Source organism: Pseudonaja textilis, chromosome 9 (assembly GCF_049901715.1).
Source record: "Pseudonaja textilis isolate UNSWEBS1 chromosome 9, rPseTex1.2, whole genome shotgun sequence".
Taxonomy (NCBI): Eukaryota; Metazoa; Chordata; class Lepidosauria; order Squamata; family Elapidae; genus Pseudonaja; species Pseudonaja textilis.
This window is the reverse complement of record NC_141998.1, coordinates 13,448,948-13,468,329: the sequence shown is the minus strand read 5'-3', so window position 1 is coordinate 13,468,329 and position 19,382 is coordinate 13,448,948. Positions and strand designations below refer to the sequence as shown.

General features: G+C 42.3%; 2 protein-coding genes across 2 annotated transcripts; one reads left to right on the top strand and one right to left on the bottom strand.

The window, feature by feature from the left end:
• The first annotated feature begins 523 nt into the window (after nt 1-523).
• On the top strand, nt 524-8,767 carry MAK16 (MAK16 homolog). Its single transcript, XM_026718012.2, has 10 exons — nt 524-657; nt 1,523-1,572; nt 2,984-3,093; nt 3,726-3,790; nt 5,002-5,153; nt 5,299-5,353; nt 5,993-6,067; nt 6,841-6,954; nt 8,129-8,185; nt 8,463-8,767. The coding sequence occupies exons 1-10, from the start codon at nt 643-645 to the stop codon at nt 8,655-8,657; spliced, it is 888 nt and encodes a 295-aa protein (XP_026573797.1). The 5' UTR covers nt 524-642; the 3' UTR covers nt 8,658-8,767.
• Nucleotides 6,961-19,301, bottom strand: TTI2 (TELO2 interacting protein 2). Its single transcript, XM_026718010.2, has 7 exons — nt 18,356-19,301; nt 17,162-17,348; nt 11,927-12,019; nt 10,694-10,878; nt 10,451-10,594; nt 9,651-9,813; nt 6,961-9,057 (listed from the first exon to the last, which is right to left on the bottom strand). The coding sequence occupies exons 1-7, from the start codon at nt 19,012-19,014 to the stop codon at nt 8,956-8,958; spliced, it is 1,533 nt and encodes a 510-aa protein (XP_026573795.1). The 5' UTR covers nt 19,015-19,301; the 3' UTR covers nt 6,961-8,955.
• Nucleotides 19,302-19,382: the final 81 nt, after the last annotated feature.

Genomic DNA, 19,382 nt, shown 5'->3' with positions numbered 1-19,382 from the left:
TCTCAGTTACGGTCAGCATTTGACGGCTTCGCGCATCCAGGGGACACCACTTGGAGGTGGCAGACCGCTCGTCCCCCAATCACTTTTGTAAATTGATATATAAATAATCACATTTAACCATTTTCCCTGCCAGAATGGCAGATCTGAGTGAAGCCTTCGTTCCTTGGCTTCAATCTCTTATTAGAGTATTCAGCATGCCTCAGTCTGCTTTTTCCATCCATCTCTCTGAAGCTACTTCTCTCTCTTTCCCAGTGGGTACCAGCCATCACTTAAAAGTTTTTCCAACTTTCAAGTGGTGTTTCCCTCTTATTCCTGGCATAAAATCAACCCCAAGTTAAGAGAAAGAAGTGCCTTTCATTTAATTTGAGATGCCTTAAGTAGAATTTTTTTTGGTCTGGGCAGATAAGGCCACAGATGGGTGAAAATCAACAGAACTGATTTCTAACTGGGGAAGAAGCGAGCAGGATAAAGTTACACTGAACCCACCAGCGCACCACGGCGCGCATATCTTCCAAAATCTATAGTGGAGCATGCGCAGTTGTCGCCGTGCCCCGCGAAGTTTAGTCTTCTGAGTTCTCGCGAGATTTTCAAGTTCAGGCTTCCACCCTCGTCTTTCCGACGCGTTTCTTTCGCGGTGGTGAGATGCATTCGGACGACGTGAGTTGGGAGAGAGGTGACCGGAGATTCCGGGTGGGTGGGGAGGAGTTATTCTAGGAAACGTGGTTCTGTTTCGGAGGCTCCGGGGACCGCCCGCTGCGCTGCTGCTCCCAGATGGGCTTCTTCCTTCCACGTGGGAGCGGAGGTTGTTGAGCTGCATTGAGCATCGGGATCCGCTCCTTTGGACGCGTGTTGAGCTTTTAGGGAGAATACGTGCCAAGAGCCCTCTTCTTCCTAACTACAGCCTCAAAAGAAGAGAATGCTGTAGCATGTGTAGGATGCCACGGCTTTATCCCCGACTCCCAACACTAGGATCTGGGTGTAAACATTAACTCTAAGCATGTGCAGAATACTATTGCTGCATACCTGACTCCAGCATTAAGATATGGGTGTGGAGAGAAGAGCAACCCTGAGCATTGGTAGAATGTGTGTGTGGAAATTTGCAGACAAAAGACAAAAAAAAAGGGCAAAACATATTTATATTTCAGTAGAAAGCTCAACTATATAAGGTACAGATACGCTTTACATAGAATTGCTTGCTTTGATGGCCTTTTAGCTTATATCGCTCCCTGTTTCTACATATTGCCATGTATTTTAATATACTAATAGATCCCTAGAACTGCATTGCTTCGTCGTTCTGCTTGAATAATGTTGCTATTTTATTAAGGAAATTGTATGTCCCTGTTAGTAGAGTGCCCAAGGTACCTAATGTAAGATGAAAATGGGTAAATTAAAACAATGGCATCAAGTGTGCATCATTGTTAAAAGGGAACTTGTTTGGTTCACTAAAAGAACCTCACCAAGATGTTTATATTTTCAGTTGAAAAGCATGGGAAGAATCAGTAACACTGTCTTTTCCTCTTAGATCATTTGGGATACTCTTGGCAACAAACAATTCTGCTCATTTAAGATCAAGTGAGTATTTTTACTATATACTGTATGCTGAATTCAAGAGTTAGAACTGAAGGGAAGATAACTAGGCTCTTCTAGATGTTCTGGATTACATGATTGATGATGCTATGCTGGTGATTAGGTTTTATGAGATTTATGTTCAGAACATTTGAGAAACTCCAGGTGGTTTTTTCCTTAGACTGGTTTTTTCAATAAATAATTTGAATAATGAATTCAGTCACATTTTCCACAACCAGCATTCCTGCAAGGAGACTATTATAAAAAATATCAGCAGTAGCACTTAGACTTACATACCACTTCATAGTGCTTACAGCCCCCTCTAAGCAGTTTACAGGGTCAGCATATTTCCTCCAACAATCTGGGTCCTCATTTTACTGACCTCGGAAGGATGGAAGGCAGAGTCAATCTTGAACTGGTCAGGATCTAACTTCTATCAGTCTGCAGAATTAGCTGCAATACTACATTTTATAACTGCTTCACCACCATAGCTCATTATGGCCTAGAGTATACCTCTTTGCAGTTGAATAGAATCCTTAATGCCACAGCTCAAAGCAACACCTAGCTTAGTGATGGCAAACCTTTTTTATTGCGGTGTGCCAAAAGCGTGCATGCACTGGCACCCACAATGCAATGTGCCCTGCCCCCTGTGCATGCGCGCACAGCACCCCTGCCTCTACCCCTTACCTGGACTGCGCATATACATGCCCCCCAGCTGATTTTCGGCCCATTTGAGACCATTTTCGCCCTCCCGAGGCTCGAGGGAAGCCTCTGCAGCCTCGGGAGGCCGAAATATGGGCCGTATGGAAATACCAGAAATGCCTGTTTTCAACCTCCTGAGGGCCTCTGGAGCCCGGGGGAGGCCATTTTTGCCTTCCTGGAGGTTCCTATTTCAGCACTTCCGGTGTTTCTGGAAGGCTCGTTATTCGGCCTGCCGAGGCTTCCCTCGAACCTCGGGAGGGCAAAAACGGCCTCAAACAGGCCGAAAATCAGCTGGAAGGTGCGTGCATGCAGTTTGGCTGGGGGTTGCTCTACATGCCATTTGTGGCATGGATGCCATAGGTTCATCGTGAACCTAGCCCATTTTGGCTAATTTTAGATGCTAAGCAAGACAGGACTGGACTTGAGGACAGTTTACCTTTTAGAATTTTTATACTATCCAGAAATAGTGTTTTTGCATTACTCAAATGTATATCTACATAGGGAACGAGTGAATTTTTAAGGATTTATTTTTCTTGGCATTCTTCCTACGTACAGTGATGCATTTGGGCCATGGGAATTTTGGATATGGAAGTTCCAAAGCACCTGGATTGTAGTTGTTGTTGGGCCTAGTGATTCTATGGTAATATTCAATAATGGAGAAGAGAAACTGCATGGTATTTAAAATGGACTACCTTTACAACTTTTTCCTTTACAGAACAAAAACTCAGAGCTTTTGCCGAAATGAATATAATATAACAGGCCTATGCAATCGCTCATCCTGTCCCTTAGCTAACAGTCAATATGCTACTGTTAAGGAAGAGAAAGGTAAGCATTCTTACTGTGGCTTTTCAATATCACAGTATTTTTGCTTTAATAGAGCAGGACTTGTTTAGATCCATAAATAGTAAGATTTGGAAGAAGGTTAAAGGGCTGCTTGCTACAAAAACAATAATAGTATACAAATTTACATGTAGACAATGACTGTGTTATTATGGTTGTTAATAACAAAGAATAATACAAAAATACAGAAACAGCTCAGGACAAAAGATAGGAAAGAAAGCATGAAAGGGAACAAGGAAAAGAAAGAAAGGGATGTCAGTTGTTCTCATGAAAAGCCTGGCTGAAGAGCTAGGTCTTAAAGGCCCTTTGAAATACTAGTAAGGTGGGACCTCTTCAAATCTCAGGGGAAACTCATTCCAGAAGACAGGTGCTGTGATAGAGAAGGTGCAATTCCGAGGTCCCAATTTGATGGCATTCTTTAATTGATGGACTAGAATGAGGCGCTTACCCTGAAGATAATTTCCTGGGAAAAGACTGGAATCTTGTGAGCATCAATCACAGGAACTTGTAGAATGTATGAGTTAATGCTTTTGGGATAGATAGCATGTATCTGTAAGTAAGAATGTGGCAAATCTAATGATGTTTCATATCACTGCTTATTTTTGCTCATGTTTTAGGACAATGTTACCTTTACATGAAGACCATTGAACGGTCTGCTTTTCCCAATCGGCTCTGGGAACGAGTAAGTTCTTTTATACGTGCCAGGACTGAATTTGGGATCTTTTAAAAAATTCCTTTTAAGTTTACAGTTGGGACTGACTACCTCAGTAGACAATGATAGCCTTTTTTAAAAAATTAGGTATTAAGTAAAGAAGGTGTGAAGAAGTGTCCAGTTGTAGGGATCTGATTGCTGGCATTGTTGACTTGGAAAATACATTGACCATCGGTGTTCCTGTGAAAGTTAACATTGATGCACACAAAACTATGGTGTGTAAGTGACCCTTATTTAGTTCCTGTTGTCCCATCTCCAAAAAGATAACATTCTCTTGCCTGCTGCCGATATTCTAGAAGATTCTCCTGTTTCAGTGTTGCCCAGGATGGATAAAAATTGATGATTTTTTATTTTTTTAAAATTTAAATCAGATTTTTTTTATTTCATCAAACTTATTTTAATAAAATGCCTTTGAAGTAAAAATCTATCTAAATATAGTTTTCTGTTTAAGATACATTAATAATTTAGTTTATCCAGCATGAAATGGAGCTTAGTTATGAAACATGAGGCTGTATATTCTGCAATATTTTAAGTTTTGGTAAACTCATTCAGTGAATCCCAAGTCCTGCAAACTAAATAGGAAGTAGTCATTTTGTTTGTAAATAGTATTAAAGATTCTTAACTACCAGCAAGAATGAGTCCTTACATTTAAAGAGCACCGGTCATTTCAGATCCATCATGGCAGCGCCTGTTAGCAGGCATTCACTTATTTGCTGCCCGCTATGTCCTTCACCTTGTGTCACTGCCACATCAACAGCTGTCCCATTAAAGTGGTACTGTCGGTGAGAGCCGCTGCGGGACAGAGATGACAGTTGCTCTTTTAAAATTATGATTTAAATTGAGTAGATTTAAATCAAGCCTTTTTACTAGTTATTTAAATCATGATTTAAATTGTGATGGTGTTGCTCTTTCTCAGAAATAGCAATAGCACTTATACATACCTATATACTGCTTCACAGTGCTTTACAGCCCTCTCTAAGCAGTTTACACAGTCAGCATATTGTCCCCCAAAATCTGGGTCCTCAATTTACTGACCTTGGAAGGATGGAAGGCAAAGTCAACTTTGAGCCAGTCAGAATCTAACTCCTGGCATTGTGCAGAGAGTCAGCCTGCAATATTTTATTCTAACCACTGTGCCACCACGGCTCTTTGCTGCATGCCTTCTCTCTCATTTCTGGCAGGTCCGATTGAGCAAAAACTATGAGAAAGCATTAGAGGAGATTGATGAGAATCTTATCTACTGGCCCCGCTTCATCCGGCACAAATGCAAACAGCGCTTTACCAAGATCACCCAGTACCTGATCCGAATCCGCAAGCTGACATTGAAGAGGCAGTAAGTGGCATTACCTAGGCCTGTCCAGTTCAGCAGGGGTTATTGCTATAAGTGTGAGACAAACCTGTTGCTGGCCTGAGAGAGCTGCAGCTTCTTGGCATCTAGTTTGCAGAACTGTTCAATCAACATCTTGTGTCTCTTTCAGGAGGAAACTTGTTCCGTTAAGCAAAAAGATTGAAAGGCGTGAAAAAAGACGAGAGGTAAAGCACCTTACCTGCCAGATTCCTCATTCTTTGCTGTTTTGGCTCTCAAAACAGCCCCTGTGGAAATTCCCAGGCTTTGCTGCTGTCTTCTTTGGTTGTTGCAACATTTTGACCATAAAGTCTGGGTGCCGGCAGCTAGTGGACATCTTTGCCCCATAAAGTCCAGGGGTCCCCCTACTAGATGAGTAAATCCTCAGATGGTGATCCACTTTAGAGTTTTAAGATTTCACCCTGTCCACCCCTTTGGGATGTATCTTTTTATACTGAGTTTGTATTGAGCATGATAACCAAGAGTGCACATAGCAATAGCATTTAGATGCATATACCACTTTATACTGCTTTACAGCCCTCTCTAAGCGATTTAGAGTCAGCATGTTGCCCCCAACAATTTGGGTCCTCATTTTACCCACCTTGGAAGGATGGAAGTCTGAGTCAACCTTAAGCCTGGTGAGATTTGATATGCCAAATTACAGGCAGCTGGCATGACTCTCAAGGTTTTTTTGTGGGGGGGAAAAATTGCCTTTGGAAAATAGTATCGTTTTTTGAGGAGGATGAAAGGAACCAACCCATTCTCACAAAATACTATTTTTCATCTTCCACTGTCCTGTTGACTTGTTCCTTGTTTTCATCTACTAGGAAAAAGCCTTAATTGCAGCTCAGCTGGACAACGCAATTGAAAAGGAATTACTGGAGAGACTCAAGCAAGATACGGTATGATCTCTTAGCAGGAAGATCAAAAAGGAGTTGGGTTGCCAAGCCATTTGCATAGTGTGGAGGAAGGGCACTCAGGTAGCTTACCTGCTCTGCTCTTTATGTCTCAGAGGCAAGAGCTGAATCATGATAGCAACAGATTCTGTGATGGAGCAGAAAATAATCCCTGGAGTTCAGGAGTAGTAGTTTATTCAATGGCTGGCAAGTAGTCTGGGCTAGAGATTCCTAGCTCCAAGTTCTTAGAGAAATAAGAGTTAGGATATAGGACTGTGATGGTGAACCCATGGCAGGCGTGCCATAGGTGGCATGCAGAGCCATTTGTGCCGGCATGCGAGCTGCAGGAAAACTTACTTCACTGTGCATGCCCGCACCTCACAGCTGATTTTTGGCTGGTTTGAGGCCTTTTTCGGACTTCCAGAGGCTTCAGGAAGGCTTCTTCAGGCTTTTCAACTAGGCCCGTTTCATCACTTCCTGTTTTTCCAGAGATACCGGAAGTGACAAAATGGGCCTAGTTGAAAAGCCTGCAGAAGCCTTCCTGAAGCCTCTGGGAGGCAGAAAATCAGCTATGAGGCACAGTGCAAGTAAGGGGTGAGGGGGTGGGAATTGCATGTGCATGCGTAGGGGGCGTGGGGGCGCCATGCCTTCTGGGTGCTGGCGTGCAAATGCACGCACAATTTTTGGCACAGGAGCCCAAAAAGGTTAGCCACTACTGATATAGGATATTAGGAAATTGTCTTAATATGTTCCCATTCTTGACATATTTCTCTCATTAGTACGGCGATATCTACAACTTCCCTATCCATGCTTTTGATAAAGCTTTGGAGCAGCATGAAGCTGAAAGCGAAAGTGACTTAGACTTGGAGAAAGAGGCAGAAAAGGAGGAACAAGTAATACTTTTAAAACTCTTGATTTATTTAAACCAGTGGGTGGGAAAGAGTGCTTAACAAATATATGTGCCTACAGCAGTACAGGATTGCATGTATTGAGGAAAAAAATTCTGGCTGGAGATTCTAGGAGCTGTAGTCCTAGCTTGGCACTTCAGAAAAGAGTAAGATGATAGAACATGGGCCCTGCTTTATGGCTAACCCAGAACTTCAGATTGTGTTAAAAAAAAACCAAGCTTCATAATGGCTGCATTATAGTAGGTTCATTTACTTGGTGCACCCTGCTTCCCCAAATAAAGTGTCCACAGATACTATTTCCTTCCTTGAAGACTGGGAATTGAGGATTGAAATGTCATAAAATTGATACGCTGCCTGATTCTGAGCAACTCTGGGAAAGAGGGGGAGGACTTACAAATGGTTTTTAAGTAATTTTTAGTATTAAACATTTTACATAAGCTTAAAAAACTACAGAAACATAAAAGGTAGGAAAATCTATAAAGATTCCCATATTAAATTGATAAATTCAGAGCAACTCGGTGGTTTACAAATAATTCTTTAAAAAAACTTTTTATCGTAAAACAATTTTACATAGATTTAAACAACTACAGAAACATAAAAGGTAGGAATAGAGTAAAAAAGTGAAAGATAACAAAAGAGAAAGAAAAAAAGACATCTAAATAAGTGTCTTCATAGTAATTGTTAACTGCTATTCCAAATCGCATATTGAGGTTCTTTTTCCCATAAATAAACCTTTTAAACCAAAAATCCTCAGTTCATTTTTATTTATTTTCAACAAAAAGTCCATAAAGAGGTTCCAGGCTTTTACAAAAGTAACTAGTTCTCCCACTTACCAACTTAGTTTAGCCACCTCTGCACACTCAGCCATCTTCACAATCCCTCACTCTATTATGGATATGTCTGGAATCTTTGTGCATATAACAGCTGTATACTATATATAAAACTGGTCCATGAGACTTCTATTAGACTGTCCACAAGCCCTAGTAAAAGTATTATTTCTGGTGGTTTATAAATTATTTAAAAAATACAAGAAAACAACAGAAAATGAGAATGAAGATAACAGATAACAAATCAAGATATGAACAGAGAAAGGAACACTTTTTATGCATGAACAAGTGCTACTGCTCTGTGGATCAGTTATCTTCTTTCATGCTTGTAGGATTTGAATAAAAGGGAATACATAGAAGTTGATGAGAGTGATCTTAGCGATTTTGAGGTAAGTGCAGCCCATTGAAGATTGCAATTCAACTATTTATAAAATACCAAGATCACCTAAGAATAGCAATGAAGTAATTTTAATGTTAATCTTATTGTCTCTGGGGATCAAAGAGACCTCAACTTGAAAGCAACGACTTCCAGATTTGTACTTCCTGCAGCAGTCATTTGGTGGAGAATGTTGACAGCAAGGAAATACAGAGAGAGGGCTGGGAGTAAGTAATATGTTTGGATTGCCTCCCTGTTGTTTCTAACCTTCCTTTTTTTTTCTATTGAAGGAAATGGATAAACTTGAGTCAAGTAGTGAGGAGGCAACATCCAGTGAGGAGGAAGAGAAAGAATCAGAACCAAAATCTAAGGGGAAAATGCCATTGAAAGGCCCATTTAGGCAGAAACGAGCTTATGTTGAAATAGAGTATGAGCAGGAAGTGGAACCTCTGTCCAAGTCCAAAGAGACATTACTTGGAACTTGAGGACAAAAAGAAAAAAAACTTGGACTATGAAATAATTGTACAGATCTTCACCATGGAATTGTCTGGAGGCTTTTTGTATAAAAGGAGATGAAGGAATAAGCAAATTAGAACAAGTGAGTCAGTGGCTTTTTGTTTTTAACTTTTGCTTCTGCTGTCCTTCCCAACAAGCAGATGTGCAAAAAAAAAAGTTTCTTTTTAAAACCCGTTGAAGATTAAGAGCATTCTCTCAATCTTAAGCTGAAGTTTTTCCTTCCAGGTTCAAAAAACAGGCACCCCCTTGACCAACATCTCTCTGGAGTTATTCAGTAGACAAACTTGGGACAGGATCCTCTTGTATTTGCTGTAGGCATTCCTTGAAGTGTTCATTTTCACAGTTTTGGTAGACTCCTTGCAATAAGACCTGGCAGAGGAGAAAAAGATTGCTTTTTGCTGTGCCCTATTTGTTTCCCAGACAGCATCACACACTTAGATCACTGATAAACTTAGCACAGTGTTTTTCAGATTTTGTAACTTGAAAAGATGGATGGACTTCAACTCCCAGAATTCCCCATGGTGGTGGAAGAAATATTCTGGAAGTTAAAATTCTTATATCCTAGAATTGCCAAAATTTGAAAAATACTGACTTAGTTTATAACTGACTGTGCCCTTGTGTTAGATTTCATGTTTTCTGTTCTGAATTCTTGCCATCTTAGCAGGCTGTGCCCTAGAAGAAATACCTGGGGGGGGGGGGGAGAGGAGGGGATATTTTTAAAGACCAGGAAAAATATCCTCACAGGTCCATTTTCAAGTTCAAATAAGAAAAGGGGAATACTAAGCATGCTTCTAAAATGGGTTTTTAATAGACCTATGTACATTGAGACTTCTACGAAATGAAAGGAATTCTGAGCATGTTAAATTAACTCCTAGCAAAGAGATATACAAATCAAACGTATCCAGTTGAAAACCTAGGCTTTTTCCACACCTTCAGTTCACTTTGAATGAAGTTTGGCTTACCTTCACCTGTCCTTGGGAACAGTGATTCAACAAGAGGAGGCATTTGGTGGCTCTCTGAAGCAAAATTGCTTTCACAGGTTCAGGGGTGGTGCTCCTGTCTGTGACCACATCCCACATCATTTTCAGCAAAGCCTTGAGAATTACAGCAAGACGACAAGTCATTCTGTGGCAGGAAGATGGAGATTTGGTTGGTAGGACTATTTCTGGAGACAAATGATACCCCAGTATACCTGGGAACCCAAACCCAACTTAGCTGGAAAAGCTACATGCCTGGGATCTACTGACACAGGATGACTATGATCATTTAATCAAGATAATACCGTAGCCTTGACCAATTCTTTACTGCAGTGGTCCCCAACCTTTGCAGCTTGATGGCCTGGCTGAGAGAGGAGGGGAACTGGGCCATGTGAATGGCAGGCTGGTGTGTGCATGCAAACTCATGTAGCTGAACTTAAATGAGTGCACGCTTGCGTGGCCAGGTTCTGAATAGCCATGGCCCAATACAGTGGCCCAGGGTTGGGGACCCCTGATTTACTGAGCTGGAATAAAAAGGTCTACTTTCTCAGCATGTTTTCTTGGCATGAATGCCCCTTTGATTCTAAAGCAGCAGTTTGGGTCTTTTTTTTCCTACTAAACTGTACCTCAATGCTTCTGCCTCGTAGGATTACTGATTATTTCTTCCACAATACTCCCCTTCTGATATACAATGCATATATACCCATCAAGTTTTGTGGCAATTTTCTCCAACTCTGTAAGGGAGGCACCCAAGGCTTTTAGGGTTCATGCCTCTTCTTAAATACCTAGGCCAGGCGTGCTCTATTGTATACTTCAGAGTTTCTAACATTGCAATCCGAGCAGCTTCCTCTGGTCCATCAGGGATTTCCAGGTATCCCACAATCACTCGCTGCAGCCGCTTCAGATGATGAACAATCCGGATGCCAAGCCTCTCAAAAGACAAAATTGGTTCAGAATTAGAAGCCATGTGAGAAGAGGACCCTCCTCCTTACTAAGCAGTGAAGAAGAATGGATGGGGCATTTTTTACCTCTCGACAAAGGCAGGCAGGGTCTTGGCATATATTCTCCGCAAAGAAAGCTGGCTCTCTGCTTCCATGTGAGTCAGTAACAGCTGGAGGACTTTGTCAGAGGCTGTGACACGTCGGGGTTTAGGAGACAACTGTGGGGCTCTTTCCAAGATTGGCAGCACGTCCAGTATGCACAACACCACAACCTGGGTTAGAGATGAGAACAGCTGGATCTATGAGCGTCTGCTTGGGACAGATGTCCAAAAAGAGTGGCTGAGAGATGGATTCTCTTTTATGCTGTCATGAGATTCCCTGCTGTTCAGCTAGCTTGTCACTCTCAGCCTGATGGACTTAGGTGGTTGAAATTGTATGTTCGAGCTAATATGCACCATCTTAGAAGATGCAGTACAGAAACTGTGTATGTATATATGCATATGAATATGTGTGTGTATGTATGTATGTATGTATGTTTGACTCATCTACAACGGAGTTTGGCAGCTTATGGTTCAATCAGGCTATGATACTAAGCCCTAGCAGAATTAATTTGGGCATAGTAAGTCACATAAATGCAGTATTTATATTCAATTCACCTTGAGTAAACTCAAGCCACTTTTTTATTGCACAGACTTTGATCACAATTATCCAGAAGTAAAGTAATTCTCAAAGGTTTACTTAAAGATGGAACCTTAAATACTTGTCTTCCTTGCTTTTCCACTTAGGGAGATGTTTATGTGCAATAAATCCCAGATTTAATTCATAGACTCTGGAAAGTCAAAAATTAAAAACAGAGCACAACTACCATTACAATTTTAGAAAAACCAATGGCAAGATTTCTAAAAGAGCCTTCCCATTTCACATCCAAGATTCAGCTTTGCCCCTCAACAAACACCATAGTGGGTCTTGTCTTGAGAATGCCGTGCTCTGTTCATCTCTTGGTTAACTAGGCAGCCAAAAGAACAAGCAAGTTTAATGTCAAGAGAAGAAGAGCACAGTTGCAGGGCCTTTCTTTCAAGGGGTCCAAATTCAGCCCAAGAGCAATTACTTGATAAATATGGATTAATCACTTTCAAATAGGGATGTTGAGAAGAGAGCAGCAATCTAAAGACTTATGACCGGAGTATGTTGAGGGGATGGTTTGTAAAAGCAAAGCTAAGGCTGCAATTCTAGGGTTGTTTGGGTAAGGAATGAGTCCAGTTAAAATCAATGACATTCATTTTTGAATAAATACTTGCAGTGGATTATGTTGTACGTTACCTGCAAAAGTTGAGCCTCTCTGCTGTAGAGATGGTTAAAGAGAGCATGATACACAACTTGAACTCTGTTAAATTGGCCAAGGACAGCTGCTGGCTGCAACAAGAGAACATTTATATGATTATCTCAGCTGGAGGTATATTTAGCTGGGTTATGCAACAATCATGCACATACACCTCTATCATTCCCTTTTTGTTACATGTATGCTAAATTCAGCTTTTCATGTAGTTTTAGGAAAACAGGTTAGAGTAGAGCATTGGATTATATGCTGTTTTGCATACTGTTTTCCTTTTTGTTTATTTAAACTCCTGTTCCTTGGAGGAAGAGTCGTGGAAATAATCAGATTACATATACCTCTCCTGCATAAATACAATATCTCCATTAATACTGTATACTGATTAGCTCCTGCCTATGCATAAATGTTTATCCCCATTTAAATCTTTTTTTAAATAATTCATGTTTTATTTAGTTTTCTTTTCACACCATATATATTTTGTGGACAGTGTGTTGACTGGGTCAATGTCCTTTTTAAAGAATGCTAAGAATAATAATACAATTAAGTATATATAATCCTAACCTTCCAACTTTAACAATACTATTCTCTCTTTAAAGTTCTTTCTCATTTTTCCATTAATTCATTTAAGCATAAATAAGTTCTTTTTACCATGTATTTAATATCACCATTAAGTCACTTATATTGAATATTTTAAAAATTGCTCATTAGTCCACCATAATTTCAATATCCCAAATATCTAGAACTATTAATCAAACCAAATATTAACAAAGTTTAATCAGTCCCAGGATTATATCTCAAAATCCCCACAATTTCTAATCCTTAAAAGTTTTAAGTTCACAATATATTTTAACACAGTATTAATAATAAAATTAAATTACCTACCGTGTTTCTCATAAAATAAGGCCAGGTCTTATTTTTTTTTGAGCCCCCAACAAAATGGCTAGGCTGTCTTTTCGAGGGTGGCTTAATTCCCCCCCTTGCATCCTTGCCTAGGGCCCCACGGGCAGCAATGCCTCACCACCAGCTGCTCCTAATGGGTGATCATGGCGGAGCGTGGAGAGCTCCCTACTCCCGCCAAGCACCTTTGCTGCAGACATGAGACCTTGGGCGCCCGCCGCTGCTGCTTCCTCAGCCGCTGTTGCTTTCCCTTCTTCCTGTGCCACCACCGTGTTTGGAGCTGCTGCTTCCGTGTTTGGAGTGCTGCTGCTGCATTTAGAGCTGCTGCTGCCATTTGGAGCAGCGGCGGTGCTCCAAATGACAGTGGCGCTCCAAACGCGGCTGAACAGGCAGAAGGGAAAGCAATGGCAGCAGAGGAAGCAGCAACGGCGGGTTTCAGCATTAAACAGTATGTCAAAAACAGCTGATTTTCCGTTAAATCCAGGGGGCTTAAGAATACAAATAAAAAAGACAGTTTCTCCCCAAAATCATCTTTCAAGTTGTTTAGCTTTTTTCCAGGCTTTCTATATTTTAAAACTTCCTTTGGGCATTCTTTCACCTTTTAAATTTCAATCTTTAATCTTCTCCATGTGTCTAATCACCATTTCCTTAGTGCTTGGAAGTTATTTTTAAAATTCTTATATTTAAATCAAGTCTTTAGAGTAAGAGTTGGATATTATCTCACCCAGTTTCAATGCTCTGTCTATGCACTGCTTCAGCATAAATCTTTTAGTTCCGGTTGTCTCAGCTTGTGACTGCCAAAAATGACTGTCATCCTACTGCCGCTCAGGAGAGCTTGCTTCTGACCTAACGAGGAAATTGTGAACTCCTCATAGTCCACAAAGCGCCTCTCTTTTCTTCGCTGCCCCTACATGGCGGCTTTGACTCTGTAGGGTCTCCTGACAGCAATTGCCGGCTGGATTTCACGAGGCTCGATGGAGCCCGCTAATTTCCAAGTCGTTCTCATCGTGAGATCAACCGGAAGCCCATCTCCATTTAAATCTAAAATAGCAGTCATAAACATATATTTTCCTTTCCAAAAAGACTGAGTTAGTGAAATAAGGATATTGAAAACTGAGTTGAATAAGTGATTTAAATAAAAGACTAACCCTAATGCTAACCCTATCTGTCTAATGTTGCTTATTCTCATTAATATTTTCATAAATATCATTCCCATAAAACAATTTTCAAGACTGATTAATAGAGTTGGAAGGAACCTTGTAGTCCAGAGGTTGCCAACTGGTGGTCCATGAGAAAATTTTGGTGCTCCGCAGCCTACCTGTGTCTACAACAGGGGTGATACTGGTGGCGGATGGACTGATGTGCGCAGGCAGGGAGGGTAGCACGGAGGAGATCACGGCATCGGAGCCCTTCTTGGGTGTTCCCTGGCCTGTGAGGAGGTGGGGGGAAAAGAACCTCTGAACTGGTGTTGCGTCCTGCCTCCCCCTCTGACAGCTGCCAAGCCACCTCCTTTCCGCTGGGCATGTGAGCGCTTCTGGCAAGAGAGGAAGCATGGTGAGAAGAGGCTTGGCAGCTGCCAGAGGGGTGGTGAGCGCTTGGTGGCTCCTAAGGAGAGGGGTTGAGCCTCTCCCTCGCAACATCTTCACTTGAGGGCATCGCTGGCAGCTGCTCAGCCGCCTCGATGCATGGAGGCAGGATGCAACACCAGTTCAAAGGTTCCTTTCCCCCACCCCTTGCAGGCCAGGGAATACCCGGGAAGGGCTCCAATGCCTCAATCTCCCATGCCTCCACTCAGGAGCCTCCAAGCACTCGCTGACCCTCTGGCAGCTGCCAAGCCTCCACCCAGCGGGAAGGAGGCAGCTTGATGGATGCAAGAGCGGGAGGCAGGAGGCAACACCAGTTCAGAGTTTCCTTTCCTCCCATCCCCACCCCCTCACAGGCCAGGGAACACCCAGGAAGGCTCTGATGCCACGATCTCCTGTGCGCATCAGTTCATTTGCTGCTGGTATCACCCCTATTGGCCCACCCCTATTGGCCCACCCCTATTGGCCCAGACCAGCCATCTGGTCTTCAGCACGTGTCTCATTAGCCTCCAGACATCAGAATCCCACCACCCAGCACCAGTTCAGAGGTTCCTTCCCCACCACACCACTGGACAGAGAGGAGAGGGAAGAGAAAGAGGGGGAGGGAAAGCACAAGAGAAATATGAGAGTGAGAGGAGAGGGGAGAGATCCCGGTGTTTTGTTTTCTGTGGGAAACAGGTCCAAATAAGTATTTAAGGTTGCAGAAACAGGTAGTCAAGCCAAGTGCCTGAAGGACACCATCCTGTCAGTGGGAGTCCAGGCGCTTCAGTGAGCGGCACGCTGGATTCGTATTAGTGGTCCACGGGATTTAAAATGAGTTTGGTGGTCCCTGAGGTCCAAAAGGTTAGTGACCCCTGATCTGGTCTAGCTCCTGCCCAAGCAGAAGAACCTACACCATTTCTGACAAATGGTAGTCCAATCTCTTCTTGAAAGCCTCCAGTGATGAAGCTCCCATAACTTCCAAAGGCAAGCTATTCCATTGGTTCACTGAGGTTCTCACTGTTAGAATTTTTTTTTCCTTTTTTCTAGGTTGAATCTCTTTTTGATCAATTTCCATACATTATTCCTTGCCTGGCCTTTGGGTGCCTTGGAAAATAGCTTGACCTCATCCCCTCTCAAATATGAAACAGTGCTATCATGTCTCCCCTAGTCCCTTTCTTCACCATACTAGCTATGCCCAGTTCCTGTAATCCTTCATATGTTTTAATCTCCAGTCCCCTAATCTTCCTGGTTGCTCTTCTCTGCACTTTTTCCAGAGGTTCAACATCTTTTTTATAGTGTGGTGATCAAAACTGGATATAGTACTTTAGGTGTGGTCTTACTAAGGCTTTATAGAGTGGTATTAGTACCTCACTTGATCTTGATTGTATCCCTCTGTTAATGCAATTTAGGATTTCATTGACTTTTTTGGCTGCTGCTGCACACTGCTGGCTCATATTTAACTGGTTGTCCACTAAGACTCCAAAATCCTCACAGTTACTGCTATTAAGCCTGGTTTCAACAAGTCTATACGCGTACTTTTGGTTTTTCTTGCCTAAGTGTAAGACTTTATTTTTCTCTACATTGAATTTCATTTTGTTAGATAGGGCCTAGTGTTCAAGGAGATGGATCCTGTCAAGATCCATCTGGATCTTGAGCCAATCATCTAGGGCAGTGGTTCTTAACCTTTTTGAAAGAATCGCCCCCTTGAGCCATTGAGGAAGTTATCATCACCCCGCTCCCCCAGCATAACCTCTCAATCACAACACATGGAAATTATTCAATTTATGCAAACAAGTTTTTTGTTTTAAAGAAAACATTGTCATCAGGACATATTGATGCAAATAATTTATTTCCAGTCTTTTTCCCATATCTCAATTGTGTGAAAAATTCTGATGCCACCCATCACTTTACTCCCAAACTTCATGATGCATGTATTTCATTATCTTATTTATTCAAGACACTTAAATGCAATGAAAACTGAAAACAAAATTTGATTGCAAGAAAATGAAATGCCCGAAAAAAAGTAACATTTAATGATTTAAATACAAGTGAATTTTAAGACACAAAAAGAAATATAAAAAGGGCACAAGAACAAACCGCAATGCAGGAACTAAGAATTTCAAGACGAAAACTCTGAAACTAAATTAAGATTCGAGGAAAATGCACACTGTAAAAAGGATTAAAAAGACACAAAGAAAATTTTTACAGAAGGAAAGCAACAAAAATCAGAGCGACAAATTTAATGGGTAGAGTGATAGAGGCTGCTGTGCAACGCGCATGAAGATGAGCGATGCGTATTCACATATGTACAGCATTCTGTACTGAAGCTAGCTGGAGGAACATTTTAAAACACAGTTCAATCCATTAATAGCGAGCGATCTGATGTTTTTGTACGAGATATATACAGTGGTTCACTGTACAAAAAAAGTCTTAAAAGTATCCCCAAAACTTCTCGCTCCATCGCCCCCATATCCATTCCCATATCCCTTTCCATTCCTTTGCCCCCCTGAAAAATGAAATCGCCCCCTGGGGGGCAATATCGCCCAGGTTAAGAACCGCTGATCTAGGGTGTTAGCTAGTTGTGTCTGCTTCAGGCTGGTATAGGAAAATAATTCTTTGCTCTAACCAGGTGAGATTTAATAGCCACTTCCGTCATTTTATTTATCTGTAGGGAGAAAAGAGGATTTAAAAGACTATGGCCTCTGCATGTTTCTGCAGGGAATGGGCAAAAAATAGTATAGGCATGCAATTTCTCCTTACCACATTTTGAATAATATGATGTAGGCACTGTACACCCAGAATTTTATTTTCTACTCGGTAGTCATCTGACAGCAGTAGTGAAGGTGGCAGAACTTTTTCCAGGTGATCACCAAGCCAAGGTCTCTGAATCTCCTGGAGCACGAAGCAAAACACGTACTTTGTTGCTGCGTTATACTGCCATGTTTCTCTGAATCAGAGAAAGAAAATAAGGGTTAAGACAAAGAGAATTCCCCATCCGTTAGTTACAGGGGTATCAAACTCAAGGCCCACAGGCCAGATGCAGCCTGTGATGTAGTTGGATCCGGTTCATGGGGCTATCCTGGTCTACCCAGTGTGAAGAGGAAACATGTCAGCTGTTTGGGGAGTGGCGTCCAGCTGGCCACACTCATCCAGTTGGCCATGCCCAACTATGAAACACTGTTGACATATTCAACCGCCATACTCTTTTTTACATGTGATATGATAAATCTAGAAATTTCTCATCCTATTTCAGTTTAAAATCAAGTTCTGATTACATTCACTTCTGAGTGCTGGCCCTATCTACTTCTTAAGAAGATAATTTTTGGCAGAACATTTGAAGGCAAACATGATCCTAGACCAGAAAAAATGACATACTCCTAATCCTAAATCATCACTCCCATAATGCTCCTTGGTGGTCTCTTTCAAAGTAAAACTGTACAAATGATGTGTCCTGATTTATAAGCTTAATCACATGGTCAGGTTAATTACAAGATTATAGGTAGTCCTTGATTTACAACAATGGAGTCCAAAATTTCTGTTGAGACATTTGTTAGGTGAGTTTTGCCCCATTTTATAATCTTTCTTGCCACAGTTAAGTGAATCACTGCACTTGATAAATTAACAATCCACTTGTTAAGTGAATCTGGCTTCCCCATTGATTTTGCTTGTCAAAAGATTGCAAAAGGTAATCACATGACCTTGGAACACTGCAACAGTCATAAATATGAACCAATTGCCAAGCATCTGAATTTTGATCACAATTGTGGTGCTGCTACAAATGTGTGAAAAATGGTCATGTCACTTTTTTCAATACCGCTGTAATTTTGTACGGCCACTAAATGAACTGTTGTAAGTCAAGGACTACCTGTACTGAAGGACATTTCAGACTTTATTTTAGGCTACAATGGGACCTATATCTTTGTTTCCGGAGATCAACACTGGGCTTTCACTCACTTCGTTAGTTCTGGCTTCAGGCACTGCATCACCACAACAAACCAGCCATGTTCACCTTCACATGTGCCTCTGAGGAACTCGGGTATTGATTTATACTCCAAAACACGCAACAGAGTGTTCAAGAGCTCCTGAGCCCCACACTGACTCCTGGGCTGTGTCCATGGTCTCTCTGCCCCATGGGTCACTGCGCAGATGAAGATGGGTCCTGCCACTTGGCAAAGGATTGAGCCAGTTACTGCAGAGTCCAATCCCTCCAGGTCTTTTGCCCCTTCTACTTTGGCCAGGATGTTGCAGAAAACCAGGCTGACTTCTGCTGCTCGCTCAGCTCCTGCTGCACCAGAAGGGTCTTCACTGGGGGATCCTCCCTCTGGTTCCCACTGGAGAGGCGCCGCATAGCGACTCAGGACAATCACCAGTTCCTGAAGCAGGGCCGGAGTGGCCCCAAGCAGCCACCTAGTGTCCGCAGCTTCTAGCAGGGCTGAGAGGTCTCTGACGAGCCCCAGCTTGGCTGTACAGGGAGTCCCACTTCCAAAAATTCGCAAGAAATGGGGGAGAACCTGTTCTGCTGGGGAAGAAGCAGGGTCTCCCAGGTTCCCTGTGGCAAGACCCACCGAGGGGTGCTGCCCCGCAGGGCTGGGACGGGCCTTGTCTTCGGACATAGCGGCCTCTGAAGGCCTCGCACTCCCCCAGCGCCGACTCCCGCTGTTTCCCGTTGATTCTCCTCCCGAGTCCCCGCCTCGCAGTCCCGGTTGTCTCCCAAATTTAAAGTCCGGGCTTCCTTCTTCGAATTTTCTGGTTTTCAATTCGAATCATTCCCAGCGCCATCCGGACTCAAGCCGAATACGTCAGAGAGGCTCACTCCTTGCGAAACCCGCACAACGAAGCGCAAAAGCGGCCCAGCTGCAGCAGAACGGAAGTCCATACGGATTTCCGCTTTCCGCCGGAAGCGGAAATTTAATCTTCTTTCCTCGGAGATAGGAAAACAGAAAGCAGTGTTACGTGACAGGAAAAAAGTATGACGTAAATG

Excerpts from the sequence above, each read along its gene's own strand:
- MAK16 (XM_026718012.2), top strand. Across the intron at positions 1,573-2,983 it reads TTCTGCTCATTTAAGATCAA|AACAAAAACTCAGAGCTTTT; the intron begins GTGAGTATTTTT and ends TTTCCTTTACAG. Across the intron at positions 6,955-8,128 it reads AGGCAGAAAAGGAGGAACAA|GATTTGAATAAAAGGGAATA; the intron begins GTAATACTTTTA and ends TCATGCTTGTAG.
- TTI2 (XM_026718010.2), bottom strand. The coding sequence starts at position 19,014 with ATGTCCGAAGACAAGGCCCGTCCCAGCCCTGCGGGGCAGCACCCCTCG. Across the intron at positions 10,879-11,926 it reads GAGAGGCTCAACTTTTGCAG|GTTGTGGTGTTGTGCATACT; the intron begins GTAACGTACAAC and ends TCTCTAACCCAG. Across the intron at positions 9,814-10,450 it reads ATAGAGCACGCCTGGCCTAG|AATGACTTGTCGTCTTGCTG; the intron begins GTATTTAAGAAG and ends TTCCTGCCACAG.